The 20,130-nt window shown below is 48.9% G+C and overlaps 1 protein-coding gene across 3 annotated transcripts in view; it reads right to left on the reverse strand.

The window, feature by feature from the left end:
- LOC140390075 (ephrin type-B receptor 1) overlaps nucleotides 1–20,130 on the reverse strand; it is a 741,967-nt gene that overhangs the window by 218,475 nt on the left and 503,362 nt on the right. For all 3 annotated transcript variants that reach the window (XM_072474951.1, XM_072474953.1, XM_072474952.1), the window contains exon 5: nucleotides 10,929–11,264. In XM_072474951.1, coding sequence (XP_072331052.1) covers nucleotides 10,929–11,264 — 336 coding nt within the window. The remainder of the gene's footprint in view (nucleotides 1–10,928; nucleotides 11,265–20,130) is intronic.

Here is a 20,130-nt window from a genome sequence, read left to right on the forward strand (position 1 = left end):
CTTCGGGGCGGCCCGACGCCGGAGTGGTTATCGCCACTCCTCGGCCCCGGAGTGGCCCGCCCCGCCGGTTCGCGGAGAATCCCGCCCGATAGTTTTTCTCAAAGCACATTTCCTAAGCATTCCAAGACTTGCCATTGTTTGTTCATGGCTCCTTGGTTGTGTGCATGGTGCACACTTGTTGAATGGGCATGTAGGGGGCATGTGCAGTGGTTGGGGGTTGGGAGATATGATGGCTGATGACTAGAGGACCTAGCAGCCTTTAATAAAACTGGGACAAAGTCCATCAATCAAAAGCAGGCCCGGAGTTAACATCCATCCTACAGGCGGCAGCATACAGATGGCTCATAGAAGTGAGCGCTAAGGTCCGCTGGAGAATGCCCATGAGTGTGGAAGTCTATGACTTTGGCAACGACACTGCAAGATGATAGGACAGAAAACAGTCCATAACAGAAAAAGTTCTCAGAAGGAGGGGAGGGAAGGAAGAAGGGAGCAAAGGAAGAAGGGAGGGAGTGATGGAAGGAGGAAGGAAGAATGAATGGAGGAGGGAGCGAAGGAAAGAATCAGGGAAGGAAAGGGAAGGAGCACTAGAGGGAGGATGGAAGGGGAAGGGAGGAGAGAGTGGGGGAGGGGAGGAGAGAGTGGGGAAGGGAGGAGAGAGTGAGGGAGGGAAGGATGGAGGGAGTGATTCAGAGAGGAAGGAAGGGGAAAGGAGGAAGACAGAGCTAAAAGAGAACGAGTGAGGGAAGAAGGAAGGAGAAGGGTACAAGGAAGGAAGGCGGGTTAAACAAGTTCTAATTTTTGAACTCTGGCCCTTTGTCCCATATTCCCCTGGCAAAGAAAATGTTTTAACTGAAGCTCTCCTAATGAATCCCTTTATCAATCTGCTTGGGCTCACAGCTATGAGTAAGCATGCTACCAACCTGGCCAAGTTGGCACTTATATGGGGCAATTACAGAGCAGGAGACATAAGCAGATAAAAGGGACAGAAAAATCGGTAAAAGAGCAATGAATTTAATGCTCACAATGTTATTAGTGTTTGAACAACTCAACATGTTCAGAGGACTAGATATACCGTAGGTTTTGAAATGTTGTAAACTGCTGGATGATTTCTTCCATTTGGGAGTTTGCTCTGCGCGAACAGCATCACACCCTCATTCTTCTGCTGAGTTTCATGAAATTGGTGCATTTCCACTTTTGTTAAACTTGCCGCAGTAAGTTAAAGCTGGTACTTAATATGTAATGACACTTTCAACAAGGAGGGCAACCACTCTGGTCCAGAAAGGGAGAAATTAAAACCATGTAAGTGGGAGTGGTTTACTCTGGCAGAGCAGGGCCTGATAGAACCAGCAAGTCCGGCTCCAAAGATATCGGGGCGTCATCTTTAAACGGTGCCCCAATTGAACTGAAGTAAACCCCCCCCCGCCCACCACCCTGATCACCGCAGAGGTATCGGGGCTCACCCCTCCCCGACAATCATCAGGGGCTCTCCTCCCCACCACCACGGACATATCGCCATTGTTTCCCCTGCCCCTCAGTGCCCCCTCCTACCCGTTCCTGCAAGTTCCCCCCTCATTCCGCTCCCCCTCCACTCTACACCATGCATAACTGGAACAACCCATAGGGTTCTCACTAGGGTGCACCTGCACTGGCACTACCTCTTGGCACTGCCCCTGGGCATAGGTTGGCACAGTTCCAACCTGTGCTGGGAGCAGTGCCCACGGGAAATGCCAGGGCACTGGGCGGACATGTATCCCTCCCCCCGGGGGCTATACGTACCTTTGCACCCCTGGAGGGATCCCCTTGACTGAATCTCTTCTTTAAATTGCTGCTTAAACCTTGCCAATGTGATGCTCTGTCAGGCGAGGTTTGAATATTCAGTGAGGGGTGATCATGTGGCAGGGGGAGGCTGGGTAATGATATTTAAATGTATTCAAACCCATTAAAATGAGGTTCTCACCCTTTGTGGGCATGAACCTTGTGTCGTCACAGCCAATGAATGGGGAAAATCGGGAAACGTGAACTCTCTCCCTATTCTCTGGATTTTCCGCCCTTCTCTCTGATGGTAAGCATGGGCTGAAAATCGCCTTAAGAACAAGGAGGTCAGGTTGAACTTGTATAAGTCACTAGTTCGGTCCATGTTGGAGTAATGCGTACAGTTCTGGGCCACACTATAGAAAAGATCTGAAGACATTGGAAAGATTGTGGAAAAAAACCACGAGAATGTTTCCCGTGATGAGGAACTATTAAGATATAATGTAGAAGTTAGGGCTGTTTTCCTTCGAGAAAAGAAGGCTTAAAGGAGATTTGACAGAACTATTCAAAATCATGAGGGGTCTGGACAGATAGGGAGAAACTGTCCCCACTCGTGAAAGGATAGAGAATGAAAGGGCACAGATTTAAACTAATGAATAAAATAAGCAATAATTTTTTTTAAACAAATTTAGAGTACCCAATTATTTTTTTTCCAATTAAGGGACAATTTAGCATGGCCAATCCACCTAATCTGCATATCTCACCTGATGAAGGAGCTATGTTCCGCAAGCTAATGATTCCAAACAAACCTGTTGGACTTTAACCTGGTGTTGTAAGACTTCTTACTGTGCCCAGCCCAGTCCAACACCTGAATCTCCACATCATGCATATCCTTGGGTTGTGGGGGTGAGATCCACGCAGACAAGTGGGAGAATGTACAAACTCCACACAGACAGTGTCCTGGGGCCGGGATCAAACCCAGGTCTTCAGCGCCATAGACAGCAGTGCTAACCACTACGCCACCATGCCGCCCAAAATAAGTAATAATGATACGAGGAAAAGCTTTTTTATGCAGAGTGGTTCGGGTCCGGAATGCTTTGCCCAAGAGTGTGGTGGAGGCAAATTCAATTGAAGCATTGAAAATTAAATAGGACTGTTATCTGTAAAGGAAGAATGTGCAGGGCTATAGGGAGAAGGCAGGTCCCATGGTTGGCACAGGCTTGGAGGGCCAAAGGTCCTGTTCCTGTGCTCTATTGTTCTTTGTAAGGCGGGAATATGGAACTAGGTTACTTGTTCAGAGATACAGTGCAGATACGATGGGCTGAATGACCTCCTTCTGCGCCGTACCAAAAGATCATAAGAAATAGGAACAGGAGTATGCTGCTCGGCCCCTCGAGCCTGCACCGCCATTCAATGAGATCATGGATGGTCTAATATTCCTCACGTCCACTTTCCTACCCTTTCCCCATTAATTCCCTTACTGATCAAGAATCTAACTATCTCAGTCTTAAGGACTCAGCTCCCACAGTTCGCAGTGGCAAGGAGTTCCAAAGACTCACAACCCTGAGAGAATTCTGTGATTTCTGAAATTCTGATTCTGAATACAATCTTTCTTTCTCTCTCTTTATTTCTCTTTATGTACCTGTTTGACTTTAATTCACTTTATTTACTGGTCTTTTATTAGTCTGTTTCTTCTCTACCCTTAAATCTGATTGGTTAATGTATTAGACAGGTCCCAGTTAACCTCGCCACAACCATTATCACTTCACACTTCCAGCAACCTGCAGAGCAAAAACATTCTTTGAGCTCAAGGTTAAGGGATGAAGTCGATCGTACAGGGAACGGCAAACTGGGGGCTAATGTGTTTCTTAGCTAAATTAAATCATTTTGTTGAGGTTTCCTTCTTCTCCCAAGCTTTGTTCCTGTCTGTTCCTGCACTGCCTGCCTCCTTCTCCTGTGCACGGCAGACTTCCATTTCCAATTCTCCTGAACACTGTCGGTGGTGGTGGATGTTGGTGGTTTGGTGATTGCCTGCTGGAATTTGCGTTCCAGAAAATTCACCAAGTCCACTGTCCTGACACACTCGAGCCATATCCTGCACACATGGTGATCCGGGACACGTGCATCACCCTGGAGTTCCCACATGGTGCAGGAATTGCAAGTAACAGCACTCAGCTGTTCCATTATTTTGCTTTAAAAAATGTCTCTTTCCACCTAATCAGATTATGTACATGTTTAGCGATGTCACTTGATTTTGTCGCACCTCCTTCCCATCTCTCCACCAAATTCCCGTTCCCACTTGGTCTAATGGATACGCCTAGTTCTATACAGCTGATGTATAAGCAAACCCATTCCACCTCACAACTCCTCACCAGAGAGGGGGCCAAGAAAGGAAAAAGGGAATTATAATTCAGGCTGACTCATCGTGTAGATTCGGAAATAGAGGTACAAAGGTCTCGGAACAGATTGCCAGCCTGAGCTCCCAGCCTGAGAGGAAACAAAAAGCAACAATTGAAAATTGTGGAAGGCTCAGAAGGCCAACGTAGTGTGACAGTGAAGAGGAGGATATACTCAAGGGATGGCTGCATGGAGACAGGGAAGTGACTTCCTCTGTTATGTGACATGTATTCTAAATAAAGCAACACGGTCACAGCACAAATGGTTGCACAAGTCACTGTTTGAATTCTAAATATAACACACACCAATGTCATTTCCACAATCGGAACACCATCCACTGAAACAACACCTTTCTTGTTAATGTTGAATGGACAGGAAGATTGGAACTTGAATGTTGAGAGCAAGACATTGCAGCACAAAAAAAGACTTTGAATCCAGGCTGGGAAATGACATATTTTCTTCCCCCTCCTAGGGGAATATCTGAATAATAGAGTCTTTCAACACAACATGTAAACAGCTCACCGTAAAACTGATGGAACAGCAGTGGCCAGACCACAATTTACAATTAATGTTGACATCATGTTTCAACCCTTGATACTGTAATAATAAAGCACACTTCACAGCTGGGAGGCTAAATACACAATGGTTAGTTACCCTGACAGCAAACTCCTGCTTCAGGGCACCCCTTTTAGTTTTGGCTCCGTAATTTATTGCGATGGGATTTGAAAGCCATTTTGCCTCACAGCAGCTACACTGGGGCATTACACTTGGGGTGTGAACCAGCACGACCCTGGACTGGGAGAGACGGAACGGCGGATTGTAACACGGTTTAACTTGACAGCTACCTGTTGGGTTTCCTGTGTGTGAATGTGCTCGTTCGTGGGTTTTCAGGAGCAGTTCAGGTGTGAGCCATGCATAGGTGGTGGGAGCCTCATTAATATATAAATTTTGGTTTACTGTGAGGCCATTTGGATCTCGCTGTGAATTTAACAGCTAAAGCTGCTAGCGAAACTTAGCCCAAAGAGGGGCACGACTCCTCTCAGACCTACAGAGGAACTGACTGCCTGTTCCCAGGGTTTTTCCTCCATGACCAACTCAGGCATCTCCCTACCCAGGTCATGTAAGTTCGACCATTCCTTCTGGCCTCCTGGCTCATGAAATCCAGCTCCACTCCACCGGCCTCCTCGATATTGCCATCAATAGGTCTGCTGTGTGAGATGACAGTTAAATAGATCAAGCTAAGCACTTGTGCCAACATGGGTCCTTCATGTCCTGACAGCAGCCCAGTGTGAATATCAGAGTTGCACAAAATCAGGTGTAACTGGTTCCATATTACTACTTGATGCTCACTCAACCTCTGAGTGCCTACTCCACAGCACAACACATCTTGAACCTTGCTAAGTTAGAGAAACAGTGCTGCTATAAACATTTTGTTTCTTAACAACACTCTCAGTTGGACAGTCATTGGCCATGTAGGATCAAGTAACTGTGCTGAGAACACTAAACCCAATTTCCAATTCTCTCACTTCTACAGATTTTACACAATGTTCAATCATTGGTGTGCACAGGAACCTGCTCCTATCCTGAGGAATGATATATCAGGCAGAGTTAGAAACTAGGAAACCTACTGGTTAAGGCAACAAACTCTCCTTTCACAATAACAGTCATATTGATCAAAATCCATCTCTCTCCACACACAATCATTAAACTCTTTGGTTAGTTGAACACTAAATTGGATTGGTTGATACACTGGATTGGTTTCAGGGAGAGATGAGATTTATTTGGGACATGGGATGAGCAGTAAATTACACCTATCATCTCACCTTGCAGGATATTATTGAAAATAAATAGAATTTCCAGAAATAAAAACACAAGAGCTTGAAATAAAGTATTAAACACAATGATCCCCTCTCTTCCATTTAAACAGCACTTCTAATACATTGAAACCTCTTCAGATATCCTCAGGGATATGGTAATCTGAGCAGCAAGTTTTTTTTCTTCTGTTATTTTCTTTCCTTCCAGTTCAAATAAAACTTGCCCATATAGAACCACCATTACTACAGCAGAATGCCTCAAGGTGCTGCACAGCAGCATTCTCAAACAAAATCTAACACCAAGCCACGAAAGGGGATATTAGGGCAACTGATGAAAATCTTGGTTGGTCTTGAGGAATGACTTAAAGGTGAAAGAAGATGGAGACAAAGGTTACGAGGTTTCAGGAGGGAGGTACAGAGCTTAGAACTCAGCAGCCCAAGATATGGGATGAAGAAAACTGTGGATTTTAAAGGGGTCAGAATTGGAGAAGCACAGAGATTGGATCAGGTTACAAAGATTGATGATGGGTGTGTGTATGTATGGGTATGCATGTGTGCATGGTTGCGTGTGTGTGCGTGTGTGTGGGTGCGTGTGTGTGTGTATGGTTGCGTGTGTGTGTGTATGGGTGCATGTGTGTGTGTATGGGTGCGTGTGTATGGGTGTGTGTGTATGGGTGCGTGTGTGTGTGTATGGGTGTGCATGTGTCCATGTGTGCATGGGTGTGTGTGTGCATGTGCGTGAGTGTGCGCATGGGTGTGTGCGCGTTGGGTGTGTGTGTCTGTGCATGGGTGTGTGTGTGTATGGGTGCGTGTGTGTGCACATGGTTGTGTGTGTGTGCGTGTATGTGTGTATAGGTGTGTGTGTGCATGGTTGCGTGCGTGTGTGTGTGTGTGTATGGGTTTGTGTGTGTGCACAATTGCGTGTGTGTGTACGGGTGCATGTGTGTGTGTATGGGTGCGTGTGTGTGTCTGTATGGGTGTGTGTATGGGTGTGTGTGTGAATGGGTGTGTGTGGTGTGTGTATGTATGGGTGTGCATGTGTATGTATGGGTGTGTATGTGTGTGTGGTGTGTGTGTAAAATGGGGGTATGACCTCCACGCTCCACCAAGTTGAATTTCACCGACATTCTTTTGGTTTACACACCAAATCGTAAAGGCGTACAGAGTGATCAGACAATTCAAAAATTCAACTTACGAATCTAATGGGCCAGTATTAAGTTTTCCAATAAAGTATTCCATTAGAACATAGAACATAGAACAATACAGCGCAGTACAGGCCCTTCGGCCCACGATGTTGCACCGAAACAAAAGCCATCTAACCTACACTATACCATTATCATCCATATGTTTATCCAATAAACTTTTAAATGCCCTCAATGTTGGCGAGTTCACCACTGTAGCAGGTAGGGCATTCCACGGCCTCACTACTCTTTGCGTAAAGAACCTACCCCTGACCTCTGTCCTATATCTATTACCCCTCAGTTTAAGGCTATGTCCCCTCGTGCTAGCCATTTCCATCCGCGGGAGAAGGCTCTCACTGTCCACCCTATCTAACCCTCTGATCATTTTGTATGCCTCTATTAAGTCTCCTCTTAACCTTCTTCTCTCTAACGAAAACAACCTCAAGTCCATCAGCCTTTCCTCATAAGATTTTCCCTCCATACCAGGCAACATCCTGGTAAATCTCCTCTGCACCCGTTCCAAAGCCTCCACGTCCTTCCTATAATGCGGTGACCAGAACTGTACACAATACTCCAAATGCGGCCGTACCAGAGTTCTGTACAGCTGCAACATGACCTCCTGACTCCGGAACTCAATCCCTCTACCAATAAAGGCCAACACTCCATAGGCCTTCTTCACCACCCTATCAACCTGGGTGGCAACTTTCAGGGATCTATGTACATGGACACCTAGATCTCTCTGCTCATCCACACTTTCAAGAACTTTTCCATTAGCCAAATATTCCACATTCCTGTTTTTCCTTCCAAAGTGAATCACCTCACACTTCTCTACATTAAACTCCATTTGCCACCTCTCAGCCCAGCACTGTAGCTTATCTATACCCCTCTGTAACCTGCTACTTCCTTCCACACTATCGACAACACCACCGACTTTAGTATCGTCTGCAAATTTACTCACCCACCCTTCTGCGCCTTCCTCTAGGTCATTGATAAAAATGACAAACAGCAACGGCCCCAGAACAGATCCTTGTGGTACTCCACTTGTAACTGAACTCCATTCTGAACATTTCCCATCAACCACCACCCTCTGTCTTCTTTCAGCTAGCCAATTTCTGATCCACATCTCTAAATCACCCTCAATCCCCAGCCTCCGTATTTTCTGCAATAGCCTACCGTGGGGAACCTTATCAAACGCTTTGCTGAAATCCATATACACCACATCAACTGCTCTACCCTCGCCTACCTGTTCAGTCACCTTCTCAAAGAACTCGATAAGGTTTGTGAGGCATGACCTACCCTTCACAAAGCCATGCTGACTATCCCTGATCATATTATTCCTATCTAGATGATTATAAATCTTGTCTCTTATAATCCCCTCCAAGACTTTACCCACTACAGACGTGAGGCTCACCGGTCTATAGTTGCCGGGGTTGTCTCTGCTCCCCTTTTTGAACAAAGGGACCACATTTGCTGTCCTCCAGTCCTCTGGCACTATTCCTGTATCCAATGATGACATAAAAATCAAAGCCAATGGTCCAGCAATCTCTTCCCTGGCCTCCCAGAGAATCCTAGGATAAATCCCATCAGGTCCCGGGGACTTATCTATTTTCAGCCTGTCCAGAATTGCCAACACCTCTTCCCTACGTACCTCAATGCCATCTAATCTATTTACCTGGAGCTCAGCATTCTCCTCCACAACATTATCTTTTTCCTGAGTGAATACTGACGAAAAATATTCATTTAGTATCTCGCCTATCTCTTCAGACTCTACACACAACTTCCCATCCCTGTCCTTGACTGGTCCTACTCTGTCCCTAGTCATTCGCTTATTCCTGACATACCTATAGAAAGCTTTTGGGTTTTTCTTGATCCTTCCTGCCAAATACTTCTCATGTCCCCTCCTTGCTCATCTTAGCTCTCTCTTTAGATCCTTCCTCGCTACCTTGTAACTATCCATCGCCCCAACTGAAACTTCACACCTCATCTTCACATAGGCCTCCTTCTTCCTCTTAACAAGAGATTCCACTTCTTTGGTAAACCACGGTTCCCTCGCTCGGCACCTTCCTCCCTGCCTGACCGGTACATACTTATCAAGAACACGCAGTAGCTGATCCTTGAACAAGCTCCACTTATCCAGTGTGTCCAACACTTGCAGCCTACTTCTCCACCTTATCCCCCCCAAGTCACGTCTAATGGCATCATAATTTCCCTTCCCCCAGCTATAACTCTTGCCCTGCGGTGTATACTTATCCCTTTCCATCCTTAACGTAAACGTCACCGAATTGTGGTCACTGTCCCCAAAGTGCTCACCTACCTCCAAATCCAACACCTGGCCTGGTTCATTACCCAAAACCAAATCCATTGTGGCCTCGCCTCTTGTTGGCCTGTCAACAAACTGTGTCAGGAAACCCTCCTGCACACACTGTACAAAAAACGACCCATCTAATGTACTCGAACTATATCTTTTCCAGTCAATATTTGGAAAGTCTCCCATAATAACTACCCTCTTACTTTTGTTCTTATCCAGGATCATCCTCGCCATCCTTTCCTCTACATCCCTAGAACTATTTGGAGGCCTATAGAAAACTCCCAACAGGGTGACCTCTCCTTTCCTGTTTCTAACCTCAGCCCACTACCTCGGAAGATGAGTCCCCATCTAGCATCCTCTCCGCCACCGTAATACTGCTCTTGACTAGCAGCGCCACACCTCCCCCTCTTTTGCCTCCTTCTCTGAGCTTACTAAAACACCTAAACCCCGGAACCTGCAACATCCATTCCTGTCCCTGCTCTATCCATGTCTCCGAAATGGCCACAACATCGAAGTCCCAGGTACCAACCCATGCTGCCAGTTCCCCTACCTTATTTCGTATACTCCTGGCATTGAAGTAGACACACTTCAAACCACCTACCTGAACACTGGCCCCCTCCTGCGACGTCAAATCTGAGCTCCTGACCTCTATACTCTCATTCTCCCTTACCCTAAAACTACAATCCAGGTTCCCATGCCCCTGCTGCATTAGTTTAAACCCCCCCAAAGAGCACTAACAAATCTCCCCCCCAGGATATTTGTGCCCCGCAGGTTCAGATGTAGACCATCCTGTCTGTAGAGGTCCCACCTTCCCCAGAAAGAGCCCCAGATATCCAGAAATCTGAATCCCTCCCGCCTGCACCATCCCTGTAGCCACGTGTTTAATTGCTCTCTCTCCCTATTCCTCATCTCACTATCACGTGGCACGGGCAACAACCCAGAGATAACAACTCTGTTTGTTCTAGTTCTGAGCTTCCATCCTAGCTCCCTGAAAGCCTGCCTGACATCCTTATCCCCTTTCCTACCTATGTCGTTAGTGCCAATGTGGACCACGACTTGGGGCTGCTCCCCCTCCCCCTTAAGGACCCGGAAAACACGATCCGAGACATCACGTACCCTTGCACCTGGGAGGCAACATACCAAACGTGAGTCTCTCACGCTCCCACAAAATCTCCTATCTGTGCCCCTGACTATAGAGTCCCCAATTACTAATGCTCTGAAATTAATTGCACATTGGTAAAGTACAGTTACTTTCCATCCGTAATAGTTCAACATTGTTGTGTGATGTGGTTCATAGGTTGGAGCAGTGGTTTAATTTGAGTAAATTGCGGAGTGTAGAGGAGCGCTTTGCGGCATGTATGAGGCTTTGCTGAGGAGAGAGAATTGAAAGAAACTGGGGAATGATGAAGAGGGATTAGTGAGGATGGTGGTGAGTCGCACATTAGGTGACGTAGCAGGTCTCTCACAGTCACTTACCAGCTTGGTTGGTGGTCACATTGACAGACACGTGCTGCGGTGAGTACGTACTCTTGCCGGAAACTCCATTGACGGCCTGAATCTCGAATGTGTAAGGAGTGTGAGCCCAAAGGCTGCTGATGAACACTCGGGTTTCTGTCAGGCCAAACTGCCTCGGCACAAATTCCACATTCTCATCACACCGGCTGCACATTTTACGGTTGTTGCGGCACTTCTTGCAAACAATGTTGTACATGACATCATCACGTCCGCCAACGTCACGTGGTGGATTCCATTCCAGAATGATGGAAGTCTCGTTCACACTGGATATTACATTGCGTGGGCCTGATGGAACACCTACAGACAGAAAACAGACTGTTAGGTCAATCACTATGAGTCAATTTTTTTTGCTGTGAGATTTCTGTTATCCAAACACCAATTATTTGCTCTTCTGATTTTGCATTATCAGTTTAACACAATGTAACCTCACTATACAATACCGACCACAAGTTCCCATCAATGTGCATTCATCAATTTTGACCCATTTCCATCCTCCCGCTGGCATGGGGTGTGAACCTCGATGCAGCTGCCAGCGGGAGACCGGAGCAACGCAAACCTCTTTTTCCCCCAACACAGTGTTCTCCGCCTCATGGAGAATTCCACGACCAACGGCAGAGAGTTTCCCTCCACATGTTCCGTTGAAGAGTTAGTTTTTCATGTCTGTGTGTTTATTTACATGAGTAAAGTGGATTGTGAGGGGGACATGGAGTGGGGTATGAGAGATATGAAGGGACAAAGAAGAACGGGAGGAGTGAGGATTGTCCAAAGATGCGCAGGTTAGGTGGACTGGCCTTGCTAAATTGCCCCTTTGTGTCCAAAAGGTTAGGTGGGGTTACAGAGTTACGGAGATAGGGTGGGGGCATGGGCTTAAGTAAGGTGCTCTTTCCAAGGGCCGATGCAGACTCGATGGGCTGAATGGCCTCCTTCTGCACTGTAAATTCTATAATTCTCTGATTCTATGACTACAACCGGCCTGAAGTCCCAGAAAAATTGGGTTTCCTGCCCGCTGGCCTCACCATCAGCCTGCCACTGTCCCGCTTTGGGCCTGCCTCAGGAGGTGGCGAGTCCATCCCCAGCTCATGTCTGCCTGCTCGACACAATAATAGGGTGGCTGAATTCTTCTGACTCCCTATACCTGTCTCGTTTGACAAATTTCCACCCATAGAGGGTTAGCTCTCAATGGAATAGTTTGTATTATTCTCCGAGATATTTCTCTGTAACAGAGTGTGAATTATGTAATGTATGATGTGTTTTCCTCAGAAATGGTGATAATAGTTCCAAATCAAAATGGTGTGTTGGGTGGAGAGGAACCTGTAGATAGTGGCGCTCCCATCCAACTGCTGCCCATGTTGTTCTTGGTGATTGCGAGTTTGGAAGTTGCTGGAGGAAGAGCCTTACTGAGTTGTTGCAGTGCATCTTGTAGACGGTACACACTGCTGCTTCTGAGCGTCAGTGGTGAAGGGAGTGAATGTGGAAGGGATGCCAATCAAGTGGGCTGCTTTGTCCTGGTTGATGTTGAGCTTCTTGAGAGTTGTTGGAGCTGCACTTATCCAGGCATGTGCAGAGTATTCCATCACATTTCTGACTAGTTCCTCATAGATGGTGGGCAGGCTATGAGGAATCAGGTGAGTTACCCACCATTGAAGACACAACCTCTGAACTATTTTTATACCCACAGAACCTATGTGGCTGGTCCAGTTCTGTTTCTGATCAATAATAGCTCCAGGATGTTGTTATAAGACCATAAGACATAGGAGCAGAATTAGGCCACGGCCGTTCAATCATGGCTGATATTTTTCTCATCCCCATTCTCCTGTCTTCTCCCTATAACCCCTGATCCCCTTATTAATCCAGAACCTATCTATCTTTGTCTGAAAGACACCCAGTGATTTGTCCTCCACAGCATTCTGCGGCAAAGAGATCCACAGATTCACCACCCTCTGGCTGAAGAAATTCCTCCTCATCTCTATTGTAAGGAACGTCCGTTTAGTCTGATATTGTGTCCTCTGCTTCTAGTTTTTCCTACAAGTGGGAACATTCTCTCCACATTCACTCTATCAAGGCCTCGCAGTATCCTGCAAGTTTCAATAAGGTTCCCCCCTTAGCCAGCGCATCCTTCCTTAGATACTGTCATAATATACACCAATATATCATGGTGCAGACACACACTGATGGACACACAGTGGGACCAATCAACATACACAACACCGCAGCCAATCACCAGTGAGAGCACACGCACTATAAAGACAGGGGGCATCAGAGTTCCCGTTCATTTGAGTAGCAGCTAGCTAGGAGGACAGAGCTCACAGCCTGCAGCACAGACATTCACCATGTGTGAGTGCATCAACTGGTTAGGACGAGGCAAAGGTCTTTAGTTAAAGCTAGTATCATATTTACCCACAGTTCAAGTATGTTTAAATAGTTAACCTTTTAATAAAATAGTGTTGCACTACTTCAAGTGTTAGTGACCGGTTTGTGATCCAGAACACCCAACACATCATGATACCAGGTGTGGTTGCATACTAGCACTTCTTAGACCTACCTGCAAGTGATCTGCCTTCCGCCAGCATTCTGTCATCCTGCAACATGGACAACATCAGCCCGCCGCCACCGTTCCACATCGCCGGCAACCTCGGGGCCAACTGGAAGATTTTCAAACAGCGCTTCCAGCTCGTCCTCGAAGCCACGGACAGGGAAGGCGCCTCGGACACCAGAAATATTGCTCTACTCCACTCCACGGCTGGAGACCATGCCATCCACATTTTTAACTCTCTCACCTTTGCAGATGACGAAGACAAGACGAAGTTCAAGACGGTTCTCCTCAAATTTGACACTCATTGCAGCGTAGAGGTGAATGAAAGTTTCAAACGCTACGTGTTCCAGCAGCGTTTGCAGGGTAAGGACGAACCTTTCCAATCCTTTCTAACGCACCTCTGCATCCTTGCGCAATCTTGCAGCTACGGGCCCACATCCGACTCCATGATACGCGACCAGATCGTTTTCGGTGTTCAGTCGGACCCCCTACGTCAGCAGCTCCTCAAAGTAAAGCAACTCACCCTAGCGATCGCCATCGAGACGTGTGTCCTACATGAAAATGCCACCAGTCGGTACTCCCATATACAAGCGGCTGAAACGTCGCGGCAAGGTCGCAACGAGGCGGAACGAGTCCAAGTGATTGAGCACCTCCAGGGCCTCAGCCTGAATGAGGGCAGCCATTTTGCATGCTTTTCGCAGACTTCCGCGCTTGTACGCACCAAACGAGGGGACGGTGACGTGGAGGAACGTAATGCGCAGGCGCGCACCACGCATGACCACACCGCGCATGCGCGGTGGTGCAGCGAACGTGCTGATGTCACGACGTGCGGCAACTGTGGCTCCGCCCATTTAAAGCGGCAATGCCCCGCAAAATCTCGACAATGCCTACGATGTGGAAGACGTGGCCACTATGCTGCCTGCTGTTGAGCAGCTCAGCCTTCCAATTCATATCGCTCCAGCCAGCCTCGCCGGAATGTTTGGGCAATTCAACCCACGGTCACCGAGACGGATTCCGACCTCCCACACAGCAGTGACACCGAGGACCCGAGGGCGTCTCTTCGAGTCGGTGACGTAACGAAAAACAGGCTGTCCCCGAAGCAAAGACACCAGCCGCTGTCGGTATACAGCATCGATCCAGACGATGAGTGGTGTGCCACCCTGACGGTCAACCAGTCCCAAGTACGATTCCGCCTGGACACTGGTGCCTCCGCCAATCTCATGGCGTGGTCTGCTTTCCAAAGCATTCGTGTCAAACCAACCATTCTTCCCCCCACCGAGTCGGAGAATCGCCGGGGGCTGGCGTGAATCCCGCCCCCGCCGTGTCCCGAATTCTCCGCCATCAGAGATTCGGCAGGGGCGGGAATCACACCGCGCCGGTCTGCGGGGGGCGGGAATCGCGCCGCGCCGGTCGGCGAGTCCACCTCCGGCGATTCTCCGGCCCGCAATGGGCCAAAGTCCCGCCGCTGTCAACCCTCTCCCGCCGGCGTGGATTGAACCACCTTTTGAACGGTGGGACAAGGCGGCGCGGGCAGGCTCCGGCGTCCTGGGGGGGGGCGCGGGGTGATCTGGCCCCGGGGGGTGCCCCCAAGGTGGCCTGTCCCGCGATCGGGGCCCACCGATCCGCGGGCAGGCCTGTGCCGTGGGGCACTCTTTTTCTTCCGCTTTCGCCATGGTCTTCACTGTGGCAGAGGCAGAAGAGACCCCCTCCCCTGCGCATACGCGGGGATGACGTCAGCAGCCGCTGATGCTCCCGCGCATGCGTCGCCCGGCGAAGACCTTTCGGCGCCGGCTGGCCTGGCGCCATAAGCCTTTCCCGCCAGCCGGCGGAGCGGAAACCACTCCGGCGCGGGCCTAGCCCCTCAAGGTGAGGGCTTGGCCCCTAAAGGTGCGAGACTTCTGCACATTTGGGGCGGCCTGACGCCGGAGTGGTTCCCGCCACTCCATTACGCCGGAACTCCCTGCCCCGCCGGGTAGGGGAGAATCCCGCCCAAGGTGTCTGAACCGTTCACGCTACTCTTTCAGTCAAAATCTTTACTGATTTCTTTGTTACAGGTTAAAACTTCTGCTCGAATAAGTGAAAGGGACATTCAGACAGAAGCCTCCAGGTACATTGACACAGTGTGGTGTAGCTTCACTCATCACGGAACTGGAATGACATTAGAAATCACTAGAGTAAAGCTCTAGTGATTTATCAACATCATCCCAACCCAGATATGTCTAACATGGTGTGAGGTGTGCTGTGCTCCAACAAGTGATTACCAGTGGACACCACTGAATCATGTGATCAGTGCTGATGAGGACAAAGGGTAGGTTAATAGAACATAGAACATACAGTGCAGAAGGAGGCCATTCGGCCCATCGAGTCTGCACCGACCCACTTAAGCCCTCACTTCCACCCTATCCCCGTAACCCAATAACCCCTCCTAACCTTTTTTGGTAACTAAGGGCAATTTGTCATGGCCAATCCACCTAACCTGCACGTCTTTGGACTGTGGGAGGAAACCGGAGCACCCGGAGGAAACCCACGCAGACACGGGGAGAACGTGCAGACTCCGCACAGACAGTGACCCAGCAGGGAATCGAACCTGGGACCCTGGCGCTGTGAAGCCACAGTGCTATCCACTTGTGCTACCGTGCTGTTCAAACTTAATTTTCTTCTCACCTTTCATCTTTTCTGTTTTGACCAGAGATGATCTAATTCTATTCTCATGTATTATTAAACTGAAATAAAGCAACCAGGTCCTCAGTGTACCTCAACGTGGCAACTCTCGCTGCCTTTGGGTGTCATTAAAGGAGAATAAGTGATGGATTTAAACAAGTTCCTAGCCACATGAGCCCACACCTATTGGATGCTTTGAGGATTTTTTGAATAAAATATGTATCTTTGTACAAGAAGGCAGCATTTTGGGGTTTTTCCCGGGGTACAAATTAAATCTAGACAAGAGTGAATATTTTGTGGTGTCTCGGCCCGGGGTGGGGGCAGGGTTGGGGGGGCTGCCATTCTGTAGGGCAGGGACTCACTTTAGGTACCTGGAGGTGCAGGTTGCTCCGGATTTGGGGGGGGGGGCTCCGTCGACACAACATTTCTAGTTTGGTGGGGAAGGTGAAAGCTGATCTGGCGTGGTTCGATGACCTCTCTCTGTCACTGGCGGGACTGGTACAGGCGGTTAAAATGAACGTGTTGCCACGATTTCTGTTTATTTTCAAATGCCTGCCGATTTTCCTGCCAAAGGCATTTTTTAGAGAGATTGAGGGGATAATTACCTTGTTTATATGGGGAGGGAAGGCGGCCAGAATTAGAGAGGTGCTACTACAGAGAGGAAGGCAGGCAGGGGATTTGGGTCTTCTGAACCTGATGTATTACTACTGGGCGGCGAATGTGGAGAAGGTAGGGAGCTGGGTCAGGGGGGTTGACTCCCAGTGGGTCAGAATGGAGGAGAGTTTGTGTCGGGGGTCGGGATTGAAGACGCTCCCGACTGCCCCGGGGAAATAATCAGGGATTCCGGTAGTAATAGCTTCGTTGAGAATTTGGAGGCAGATTCGCCAGCAGTTCGGGTTTGGGGCAGGATCAAGGGAAATGCCAATTCGGGAGAACCATCAATTTGAGTCAAGGAAGTGGGATGGACATTTTCAGAGATGGGAGGAGAAAGGAATTAGCACACTAAAAGATTTGTTACTTGGGGGTCGGTTTGCAGGAGTGAAGAATCTGGGAACGAAGTATGGGCTAGAGCAGGGGGAAATATTTAGATACATGCAGGTTTGAGACTTTGCCAGAAAGAAGATTTAGAGCTTCCCGGTAGAGCTGGCTTCCATATTGCTGGAGGAGGGGCTGATGATGGGGGGACTGGAGAAGGGGGTAGTGTTGGGGGTTTGGAAGAGGAGAAGGCACCGCTGGAAGGGCTCAAACCAAAGTGGGAGGAAGAGTTGAGAGAGGGTATGGAGGAGGAGTTCTGGTGTGAGATGCTCCAGAGGGTGAACGCCTTCACCTCGTGTGCGAGGTTAGGGTTGATACAGCTGAAGGTGGTATGTAGAGCACATCTCACAAGGATGAGCATGAGCCGGCTCTTTGAGGGGAAGATGTGTGTGAACGTTGCGGGGGGGCCCCGCAAACCACTTTCATATGTTTTGGTCCTGTCCAAAGCTGCAGGATTACTGGAAGAAGGTTTTTCGGGTAATCTCTAAAGTGGTGCACGTGGAACTGGACCCGGGCCCGCCGGAGGCCATATTCGGGGTGTCACACCAGGCAGATGTTGTAGCCGTTGCGTTGTTGATCGCCCGATGGCAGATCCTGTTGGGATGGAGATCAACTCTCCACCCTGTGCCCTTGCATGGCGGGGGGACCTGCTGGAATTCTTGACTCTTGAGAAGGTCAAATTTGAACTGAGGGGAAGGATGGAGGGGTTCGACAATTCATGGGCATTATTCATTATGCACTTTCAAGAATTGGATTACATCAAACGTTAGGGGGTGGGGCGGGGGTTGGGAGTGTTGGGGGGGATCTTTTAAGATGGGGGATCTTAACACCATCTGTTAATGGTGACTATGGGTGATTCCTGATTCCTTTTTGCTATTTGTTTATGTTAACATGCGGGGTAATGTTTGGGGATTTGGGGGGAGGATAGGTTTGTTGTTATTGCTATGGGGATTGACATTGCATTCGTTACTGATTATTGTTGGGTGTAAATTTGGGAGAAAATGTAAAAAATGAGGAGAATAAAAATATTTTTAAAAAAAGATGGCAGCATTCAGTTTCCTCCATGTCTTTTCTCCCTTGGTAACCGACTGATACCGGAACTGAGAGGTTGGGTGCGATTCTCCCCGCACCGACGCCGGTACGCGATTCTCCGAGGTGCAGAGAATAGGCGCCATTTGCGCCGGCACGTTTGGCGCGGTGCCGGTCGTGGGCCGCCGAATCTCCGGCCCGGATGGGCCAAGCTGCCGCGTGGAAACGGCAGCGTCTCGGCGGCGCCATTCACCCCTGGTCGCTGCCAGCGGGAACTCTGCGCGAAGGGTCAGGGGGGCGGTGAAAAGTGCACCTTCACGGGGGGGGGGGGGGGGGGGGGGGCGGGCTCCGATGGGGTCTGGCCCGCGATCAGGGCTCACCCATCGGCGGGCCGGCCTCCCCCCCCCCCCCCCCCCCCGCCGGGCCTACTTTGATCCGCTTCCGGCCCCAGAACCCCCGCGCCATGCTGCGTCGGGGGGACAGAGCGTTCCGCGAGTCGACCGAGCATGCGTCGGTTGGCGTTTCGCCACTGCGCATGCACAGGTTGGTGCCGCCCCCAGTCCACGTCAGGATGTAAGGCTGGAGCGGCGTGAACCACTCTAGTGCCGTGCTGGCCCCCTCTGGGGACCAGAATCAGTTGTCCCCGCGCCCATTTTGCGCCATTGTAAAACGCGGCGGCATTCACGACGGCGCGAATACTTAGTCTCCATTTCGGAGAATCGCGGCAGTTAGAACATAGAACATTACAGCGCAGAACTGGCCCTTCGGCCCTCAATGTTGCGCCGACCTCTGAAACCACTCTAAAGCCCATCTACACTATTCCCTTATTGTCCATATGTCTATCCAATGACCATTTGAATGCCCTTAGTGTTGGCGAGTCCACTACTGTTGCAGGCAGGGCATTCCACGCACTTATTCCTCTCTGAGTAAAGAACCTACCTCTGACATCTGTCCTATATCTATCTCCCCTCAATTTAAAGCTATGTCACCTCGTGCTAGACATCACCATCCGAGGAAAAAGGCTCTCACTGTCCGCCCTATCCAATCCTCTGATCATCTTGTATGCCTCAATTAAGTCACCTCTTAACCTTCTTCTCTCCGACGAAAACAGCCTCTAGTCCCTCAGCCTTTCCTCATAAGATCTTCCCTTCATACCAGGCAACAATCTGGTAAATCTCCTCTGCACCCTTTCCAATGCTTCCACATCCTTCCTATAATGCGGCGACCAGAATTGCACACAATACTCCAAATGCAGCCGCACCAGAGTTTTGTACAGCTGCAACATGACCTCATGGCTCCGAAACTCAATCCCTCTGCCAATAAAAGCTAACACACCGTATGCCTTCTTAACAACCCTCTCAACCTGAGTGGCAACTTTCAGGGATCTATGTACGTGTACACCAAGATCTCTCTGCTCATCCACACTGCCAAGAATCTTACCATTAGCCCAGTACTCTGTCTTCCTGTTTTATCCTTCCAAAATGAATCGCCTCACACTTTTCTGCATTAAACTCCATTTGCCACCTCTCAGCCCAGCGCTGCAGCTTATCTATGTCCCTCTGTAACTTGTAACATCCTTCTGCAATATCCACAACTCCACCGACTTTAGTGTCATCTGCAAATTTACTCACCCAACCTTCAACACCCTCCTCCAGGTCATTTATAAAAATGACAAACAGCAGTGGCCCCAAAACAGATCCTTGTGGTACACCACTAGTAACTGGACTCCAGTCTGAACATTTCTCATCAACCACCAACCTTTGTCTTCTTCCAGCTAGCCAATTTCTGATCCAAACTGCTAAATCACCCTGAATCCCATGCCTCCGTATTTTCTGCAGTAGCCTACCGTGGGGAACATTATCAAACGCTTTACTGAAATCCATATACACCACATCAACTGCTTTA

The sequence above is a fragment of the Scyliorhinus torazame genome, chromosome 14 (assembly GCF_047496885.1).
Source record: "Scyliorhinus torazame isolate Kashiwa2021f chromosome 14, sScyTor2.1, whole genome shotgun sequence".
Classification (NCBI taxonomy): Eukaryota; Metazoa; Chordata; class Chondrichthyes; order Carcharhiniformes; family Scyliorhinidae; genus Scyliorhinus; species Scyliorhinus torazame.